Source organism: Pelmatolapia mariae, unplaced genomic scaffold (assembly GCF_036321145.2).
Source record: "Pelmatolapia mariae isolate MD_Pm_ZW unplaced genomic scaffold, Pm_UMD_F_2 NODE_ptg000451l+_length_35976_cov_1, whole genome shotgun sequence".
NCBI classification, from domain to species: Eukaryota; Metazoa; Chordata; class Actinopteri; order Cichliformes; family Cichlidae; genus Pelmatolapia; species Pelmatolapia mariae.
This window is the reverse complement of record NW_027052136.1, coordinates 1277-10529: the sequence shown is the minus strand read 5'-3', so window position 1 is coordinate 10529 and position 9253 is coordinate 1277. Positions and strand designations below refer to the sequence as shown.

The following is a 9253-nucleotide window of genomic DNA, read 5'->3' as shown; positions in this document are numbered from 1 at the left end:
GGCTCAGCTGTGGTTAGGTCACGGTTGGGGTCAGGCATTAGCTCCTATTGGTTAGAGTGAGACAGCAGGTAAAGTGTTACATCAGCTCAATGTCCTCAAGGAGATGTGAAAATGAGTGTGTGTGTGTGTTCAGGTGTGTCTCTGAGCTGCTATGTGTGCTCTAATGATGTCACTCTGCAGCCAAAGTCTCCGCCCACCTGGAGACTGCTGTGGGTGTCTGTGTGGGTGGAGCTTACCCCCCCTCCCCCTCCTGGGGGAGTATTTTTGAGGAGGCGGGTCGGCAGCAGCTCACAGCTCCGGCAGCATCAGCAGCAGCATCCTCCTCTTCGTCCTCCTGAGCGGCGGCAGAGCGACAGGCTGGAGTCCTGGTACTCGTACACTCACTGGTTCCCGATGGCGTCGGGCCACGTGATGAAGGACGATGGCGAGCCCATCCCCAGGATGCAGCCGGCCATGATGATGTTCTCCAGCAAGTACTGGTCGCGGCGCGGGCTGTCGCTGGACTCGGCCATGTTTGACCAGCAGCATCAGCGGCAGCGGCACACCGGCGGACAGATGGTGAGGAGTCTTCATCCTCCTCCTTTTAGAGTAACTGGGTACTTTTACTCGAGTACTGTAGCTGAGAGCAGCTTCGGGACTTTATTGATCGCTGATCAGGAGAAGATAATAAGAAACTCTTTATTTCTCAAATTCTGCTCCAAAAATTCAAAGTCAAACTAATCTATTTCTACTTTTAGTACTTTTTTACCTTAATTGGCTGACCACACAACCTTCTTGCTGAAGAGCCTCTGAGCAAGGCAGTAATCCCATCAGCTCAGAGTATTCATCCAGGCAGCAGAAACAGATCAATCGATTAAAAAAACTGCCCAGAGCGATCAGATCAGTAACTGAAGATTCATCTCCACACTCTAATTCGACCCTCTGCTTTATGGAGGAACAAATGTGCCAAAAGAAATCTACAGGAACGAATCAATCTGACATGAATTAATGTTACAGAGTTCTTTCTGTGATACTCGTTATTTACATTCACTTTAATGTATTTATTCCTTTTATTTCTGTTTTTATCTCTGCACCATTTTCTCTATTTACATCTTTTTCTAATGACAGGAAATCTGTCAAAGAAAAGCAGAAAAACAAATGCAAATACAATTTAAACCCTAGCATGAAACGATCAGCCTAAAGTGATGTTTAATAATGTTTTTGGACTGTATTTAAGCAATATTTCTTCTTTTTCTCTGGGCCAACATGAAAAACCTGCAGTCAGGCTGATGGCTCTGCATCGTTTACATCACACATTAAATATTCCCTGCATGCAGTTTTGCAGGCAGCATATTCCTGCCAGTTGGCTCGCAGGGATCGAAGTTCGTCCACGAAAAATAAAAACCGTCCACAATCCAGACACTGAAGAAGAGCGAAGGATAATGTCCAGGCTCAGTATGAGGTAAAGAGTACACTCAGAGTACACACAGAGTACACACAGAGTACTCAGAGTTGTGTGTCCGTGCTCACTGTGGGGTCTTTGCTTTCAGAGTTCTGGGTAAGCGGCGTGTCATGCGTGTCGTCAGTTGCTAGGCTGCGGGCTGTTTGTCTGAGCGTCCGTCAGCAGCTCCACATCTTTATTTCATGACGCTAACAGCTGTCAGAGCAAGCTGCTTCACGCCGCCGCCACCGTGTGTTTGAACAGCAGCTCTGGGGAAATTCGTTGCCGTCTGCATCAGATAACGCTCCACGCCTTTATGAGGCCGGCCTATCAGAGGGAGCGATCACACTGATGGCATTACTGAGAGGAAGTCACCCAACCAGAAACAGAACTGTGCTTTAGTTTACGCAGCGAAAACAAAAACACGCAGGTAAAAAGGTTTAGGGTGGAGAAAAGGCTCCATCAGCTGATGAAGGTCAGGTGACCTGCAGACACACTGGTACAGTTTAAATTCACTCACAGCAGCAGAAGCACCTCAGCCTGACTCCTGGTCAAACACTGCCCCCTGCTGGTGGGAGTCTGAGCTAAATCTGCACAGGACACAGACGACTCACCCTCCTCTGTCACTCCGACCCTCTGCATATTCCCTTCACTGCTTCCATGAACCTCCTCTGAGCTCAGTCCTCCTGCCTGCAGCTCCACCCTTCACCTTTCCTCCTCTGCACATGCTCAGACCATCTCAGCCTCTCTGAGTCTGAGCCGTCCCCCTGATGACAGGATTCTGTCCACACTGCTCACTCCCAACAAACATCTGAGCATCTCCACATCTCCAAATCCCTGACACTCTTTCTCCACCCACTCCACCCTGCCTGCACGCTCCTCTTGGACCTGGAGGTGCTGCTTCCTGTCCCGTTGGACTGAGGGCTGACTCACTGTCGCCCCCTCAGGTGCAGGGTGGCATTAAAATCCACAGTTGTAGCGTAGTGGGAGGGCCTAATGAGACCTCCATCGCAGTCAGAGACCTGATTGGTCGATGCTTCTAAACGCTTCATTTTGTCACAATAACCTCACGTTCTTCGTCATGTTTGTGTTGTTGCTGTCAGTCGAGGCGTCCGTCCTTCTGTCCCATCAACGAGAAGCCGGACAAAGAGGGCACAGAGGATTCTGGGAAAACGGCAGTGGTGTTTTCTCTGAAGAACGAGGTTGGCTGTCTGGTCAAAGCTCTCAGACTGTTTCAGGTCAGGAAGCCCTCAAAAACAGATCACGCCTGAACCTCTGCCCCGCCTCCATCTTCACCCTCTCTCTCCTCGCATCCTCCCGCAGGAGAAGCACGTGAACCTGAACCACATCGAGTCTCGGATGTCCAAGCGAGTTCCTAACGAGGTGGAGATCTTTGCAGACTGCAGCTGCAGCAAGAAAGAGTTCAACGAGCTGCTGGAGCATCTCAAAGACCACGTCAACATCGTGTCCTTCAATACGCCAGCACATGTGTGGTGTGCCGAAGCAGGTATGAGCGCGCTCAGATGCACACACCTGGATTTCTGGAGGCTTTCTGCTTTTGTCTTTACAGCTGCTGCTTTAGTTTTAGTCGACTAAATGTGATGCGATTACAGCAGACGTAATCTGAAGTTGATTCAGTGACTCAAATCTAAAATGTAAAAGTTGTGTTTTGAGCAGTGAGTGATTCTCCACGCTGTTTACAAAGACCGCGTCTCTTCTTCTCTCCCTCTTCTGTTGCGTTTTCATGGGAGTGGGCTGAACTGCCCCTCCCTCGCTGTTTATGAGGAGCAGATCAAACGCTGCACAATGAGGTCACTTCCGATTGGATCACTTCACACTCGCCCCACCTTTTCTGTAGTACCTGATTAGTTCTGATTGGATCTCTTCATCTTGTTTTGACTAAAGTGGCCAGTTTCTAGCCACGTGCATAAAACGGCAAAGGGTGGAGGAGAAGAGAAGTCGTAGGTGTTCGTGTGTCGTGGAGCGACAATTAAATGACCACGCCTGTTTTACCGCTGGAGAAGGCGTCCCCTTCACCAAAGAAACAAAAACAGGAAGGAAAGAGACGATGCCATCGACATCTAAACAAAATCATATTGTCTTCCTCCGCAGCTCAAGTTCATCTCCTGAGCTGAAGTCAGGGAGCTAATACATGAAAACATGCATAAACTTGTTCATTCATTCCTGATATTGTCACATTTTGCCAGTTAGTGTCCTAAATATCACACTTTTCCCCTGATAAACAGTTTTGACATTCTCACATTGTACAAGAGCAGCTAACAGAGGCTAACAAAGCAGCCAACACGAGCTAAAAGCAGCTAAAACTGCAGCTAACACAGGCTAACACAGGCTAACAAAGCACCAAACACAAGCTAAAAGCAGCTAAAACTGCAGCTAACAGAGGCTAACAAAGCAGCTAACACAAGCTAAAAGCAGCTAAAACCGCAGCTAACAGAGGCTAACAGAGGCTAAAAGAGGCTAACAAAGCACCCAACACAAGCTAAAAGCAGCTAAAACTGCAGCTAACAGAGGCTAACAATAGCTAAAAAGGCTAACAAACACTAACAGCAGGTAGTGGACAATATCAAAAACTAACAGAGGCTAAGAGCAGCTTAAATAGCAGCGCTTACCGACAGTAAAGTTCAGGATATCCTCAACAGCTCAGCTCAGTATCGCTGTCATCAGTCAGAAGTGAGCCTGTTTAATCGACTTGTGTCAGATTCCTTTAACAAGTCAAGACTAAATGAAGGCGAAGCATTGACCTCTGAGGTAAACAGTGGACTGATACAGGAAAAGCTGTCCAGATCCTGTCGGGAATGACTCACTACAGATGAATGTTGGCCAGAGTTTTGAGGAACCTCAGGGGTAAAACATAAAAACAAAAACAATATTGCAAAGTATTTAATCAACTGTATCCATGTTTTATTTCCTGATTTATTGCTAATTGTCGATATTATTCAAATAGTGAATAAAAAATGTTTTGATACACAAACAGTCGTAGAACACGCTGGCCACCGTTGACAGTACGGTCTAAATGTAATATTTTCTCTTTGCTGACTAAAGGATTAGCTAGGGTTATATACCTAAGAAAATAGAACTCAGCTGACTCAGTCTGCAATCGACTGACATACACACTGTAAAATGAAAAGCTATCATACAGAATGTAAAGGTTTGACAGGCCGCAGTGTTTGAGCGTTGTGAGGCTTCTCTGTGTTCTTCTCAGATGAAGACGAGGTTCCCTGGTTTCCCATGAAGATCTCCGAGTTGGATCAGTGCTCTCACAGAGTGCTGATGTACGGGTCCGAGCTGGACGCCGACCATCCCGTGAGTCGTTTCAGTTCAACTTTATTTATAAAGAACAGCTCACAGACGCCTGCAGCGTGAGGTCATCTGAGTTCATCTTACACTCGAGACAAAGAGGGGGGCAGACTGCAGTGTTTAGGGCCTTTGTGTGCAGGTCAGGGTGTTAAGTTTCTCCTTCGGGCCTTCAGGCTCATCTCTGAGTTTGCCTCTGGACCTCCTACAGCTGTTTTCATTCAAGAGGAAAACTTTAACTGAGTCTGCAGCTGTAAAGCCTGTAGGTGGCATAGATCAGGAAGTGAGACCTCCCCACAGGTTGAGGTACTGAGTTCAATGTGCTGCTCATCTGCCCCCTCACGTGGAAGAGGCGGGGCTTTTTACACACACCTGCCCGCTCTTCGATCCACACACAATAAATTCGTCTTTGGGGCTTCGACACACTGGAAGAGGTCCAGCTAATGTGTCAGATGTCAGCCTTTCTTGGTGGGACGTACGAGTGGCAGCAAAGCTGCGAGCAGCCCAGAGGTGCACGCAGAGGTGGCAGAAAGCTGGGCATGATGGGATATCTGTACTCTGACTGTGTGTCCTCTTCCTTCCTGTCAGGGGTTTAAAGATAATGTTTATCGCCAGCGCAGGAAGTACTTTGTGGAAGTGGCCATGAATTATAAGTTGTAAGTATGTTTGTCCGTTCGTCGTGTTTTCTCGTGTTTCACCTCTCACGTGTTTCACGTCTCACGTGCCCCTCCCCCCACAGCGGGCAGCCCATCCCTCGTATCGAGTACACGGAGGAGGAGGTGAGGACGTGGGGCGTGGTGTTCAGAGAGCTGACCAAACTGTACCCGACTCACGCCTGCAAAGAGTACCTGAAGAACCTGCCGCTGCTCACTAAGCTCTGTGGCTATAGAGAGGACAACATCCCGCAGCTGGAGGACGTCTCACTCTTCCTCAGAGGTACGTCTCTCTGAACACGTTCATATCACGTTCAAGACCCATGAGTCATATTACAGAGTCCAGAAGTTCTGCTGAAACTGTTGGTGACTGCCCCGCCTCTTTGATGACATAATCCCTGCACGGTGACGTTTTTTGATGGATGAGAACGGGCCAGAGCTGAACAGGGTGATGACCTCACTTCCTGTGTGGCTTCCGGTGTGTTTCAGAGCGCTCTGGCTTCACTGTTCGCCCGGTGGCAGGTTATCTGTCTCCCAGAGACTTCCTGGCTGGTTTGGCCTACAGAGTCTTCAACTGCACTCAGTACATCCGGCACAGCACCGACCCGCTCTACACCCCCGAGCCGTGAGTACCTCCACCTCACATCCACCTTTCATCCATCTCTAGTTTGATGAGTTTGATGATCTCCAGCTCAGCATCACGCAGACAAAGAGGTGAAATCCACTCTGTGTATTCAGTAGTTGTAGTGATCCATCCTTCCTCCTCCTCCTCCTCCTCCTCCTCTCAGAGATACGTGTCACGAGCTGCTGGGTCACGTCCCCCTACTGGCTGATCCAAAGTTCGCCCAGTTCTCTCAGGAGATCGGTCTGGCCTCCCTGGGAGCGTCTGACGAGGACGTTCAGAAACTCGCCACAGTGAGTTTCATCGTCATGGTAATGCTGCAGAGGGTTCGAATCCAGCTGTGGGAGGTTTACGGAAGACTTAGGATAAAAGAAATGGAAATAAGCCAGTAAAATAATAAATAAATCTCTCTTTAAGAGTAATGGTACTAAAAATAGCAGCTGTATGACATTAAATATTTTACACCCTATTACACGTTAATTATATTAATTTAGAAAATTATTTTTTCATGTTTTGTTTGGGAACGATGAGAGTCCTATTCTCACCTTATTTAATGATGAAGTGTCACCTGATGGTGGCGCTAGAAGAACATGTTGCATCACCAACATGTTTTAACTTTACAGCATCACTTTAAAGTGGATCTGTTCTGTTAGAGTAACAGAGTAAAAGTACTCAGTTACTTTGAAGCCCTGTAACTCAGTACAAAACAGAATCAACAACACAAAGACATGCGCTCTAAAGACTCAGTTTCACACAGTTTTTATAGTCATACATCTCCATGACATCACAGAGATGGGACAGAAGCCCCACCCAGCTGCTGCTCAGAGCTTCTGTTTGTGAGGGTTAGCGTGGTTACACCCCCTGTGGTGCAAAATGGTATTACATGAAAGCACAGGCCATCTGAACAGCTGATGTCTCTAACACAGAGGTTTGGACATGATGCCATAGAAACCAGTTTTTAAAGAGACCAATCAGTGATGGAGCCTCGTGTGTTTCAGTGTTATTTCTTCACCATCGAGTTCGGACTGTGCAAACAGGACGGTCAGCTGAGAGCTTATGGAGCCGGTTTACTGTCGTCTATTGGAGAGTTGAGGGTAACACACACAACGCACACGCACACACACACACACGCACACGCACACGCGCACACACAGACGCACACACAGACGCACGCACGCGCACACACAGACGCACACATGCACGTGCACACACAGACGCACACATGCACGCGCACACGCAGACGCACACATGCACGCGCGCACACACGCACGGTGGAAGTGATGTTTGTCTGCTGATGTTTTTCCCAGCATGCCCTGTCTGAAAAGGCATGTGTGAAGATGTTTGACCCGAAGACGACCTGTAACCAGGAGTGTCTCATCACCACCTTCCAAGAGGTTTACTTCGTGTCGGAGAGCTTTGAGGAGGCCAAGGAGAAGATGAGGTAAGCAGCGAGTAGTCCCTGAACGCATCGTGAGTGTTTTAAAGTCTGAACAGGAACTAAACTCCTGCCTGGACCGAGCCCGCCGTGACTTCCTGTGCGTGCTTCCTTTCCCACAGAGAGTTTGCAAAGACGATAAAGCGCCCGTTCTCGGTGTACTACAACCCGTACACTCAGAGCGTCGACCTGCTCAAAGACACCCGCAGCATCGAGGACGTGGTGCAGGACCTGCGCAGCGACCTCACCACTGTGTGCGACGCCATGGGGAAGATGAACACCTACATGGGCATCTGAAGCTGGGGACGCACCACCAAGCTTCTGCAGAACATCAGCCGCCATCACGCGTCCATCTACGCCTCTGAGTCCAATGTAGCAACCACAGGAAGTTATTAGCTATCATACCAGCTCATAGTCTGTATCACAGCGCCACGAATCCATCAATGACGACTTACTGATCAGCTCAAAGGTCACCGAGACCCTGCCCAAGCATCTGCAGGTGTTTCCTCATGAAGGCAGATCCAGGACGAGGAACGCTCCCTGTGAGGCTCCCCACGCCGATCCAAAGCTGCGTTCACACGAACCAAAGTTTCACCTCGCTGTGTGCAGCATTCACGTCCCCGCGTCGCTCTGTTTGACTGCCTGCAAAGAGTCAAAGGCCTGTTTTTGACACTTTCAAGCCGTTTACGTTCGTCTGAATCCCGTCTCTTTCGCTGCATTTCGGGCTGAACTGCTGCAAAGCATGGCGGCGGTTAGCTTAGTACGATCAGCTCATCAGAGCAAGATGTCATGAGTAAGAAGGATGTCCAATAAGACCCTCACACATTGACTCACCTCTTTCAAAACCCCCTTCAGCCAACCGCCATCCATCGTACAAATGAACTTTTGGTAAATTTTCACCTCGACGACCTGTTTCTCCTTTACTTTGGCGCCAAACTGCACAGGCAACCACGGCACTCTCTCAGCTGTGTGATGGATCCACAGTTCGGCTCAAAGTGAACAAGAAGCGAAATCGTGCGACTCCCGCCTCATTCGCGCTGCGATTCCTCTGGCGTCCGTCTGAGCTCTCGCCATACTTCCTGTCAGCAGGATCGGGTGAATGCATTGTTTATTGCATCAAAGCGCATTCGCCTCTCTTCGTGTTGTCTCGTTTTCGATGTCACGGCATGAAAGCTTCCCTTCGTGTTTGGTGTGAACGCTCCGTCTGAAGGTCCTCCCCTCTGATGAGCTTTGAGGTCACGTGACTATAGAGCATCAGTGAGCCATGTGATCTGACTGAGGGTTTGTGTGATTTGTAGACTGAACAGGCGGCGCTCTCAGCTGATTGGCCGCGGCTGACTGAACTTCCTGTGCTGCTGTGTTGCTTCTGTACACGCCTGTAAATGATGAACCATTAAAGCTCCCGAGTGTCGCAGTTCTCTGTCTTCATTTTTACCTGCAGTGAGAGCAGAACTGCACATGACACAAAGAAGTATCAAAATAAAACAGGAACTAACTGAACAGGTGACCGCTTCAATACCAACAGAAAGGTAAACCAACACGGGGACAAGACTGACGACTAAACACAGATAAGACATGAAGTAAATGTACACAACCTACAACTAAACACTGGGTGATGGTTACACTGAGAAAGAAAGCACATGATGACAAGCCTCAGAGTTGATAATAAAGGGGAGGGGCTCACATAGAGTAGGTGCTACGACCTGAAAGGTGAGTACGAGGTACGACCTGTGATGAGTGACCTGAAGAGCTGAGACGGCGAGGACTTGTCTGCAAAATACGGCGGCGCACGATTGTGCAAGACGTAG

At 48.7% G+C, this 9253-nt stretch overlaps 1 protein-coding gene across 2 annotated transcripts; it reads left to right on the top strand.

Annotated features, from left to right (window-relative positions):
- On the top strand, positions 1 to 8861 carry LOC134623168 (tryptophan 5-hydroxylase 2-like). 2 transcript variants are annotated; one of them, XM_063468367.1, is made up of 11 exons: positions 1 to 558; positions 2524 to 2658; positions 2744 to 2927; positions 4644 to 4744; positions 5324 to 5391; positions 5475 to 5671; positions 5878 to 6013; positions 6177 to 6303; positions 7009 to 7104; positions 7318 to 7451; positions 7568 to 8861. In XM_063468367.1, the coding sequence occupies exons 1-11, from the start codon at positions 112 to 114 to the stop codon at positions 7740 to 7742; spliced, it is 1800 nt and encodes a 599-aa protein (XP_063324437.1). In that variant the 5' UTR covers positions 1 to 111; the 3' UTR covers positions 7743 to 8861. The 2 variants fall into 2 exon arrangements, with proteins under 2 accessions (XP_063324437.1, XP_063324438.1); XM_063468368.1 differs by lacking the exon at positions 7568 to 8861 and having other exon boundaries at positions 6127 to 6303; positions 7318 to 7425.
- The last annotated feature ends 392 nt before the right edge of the window (positions 8862 to 9253 follow it).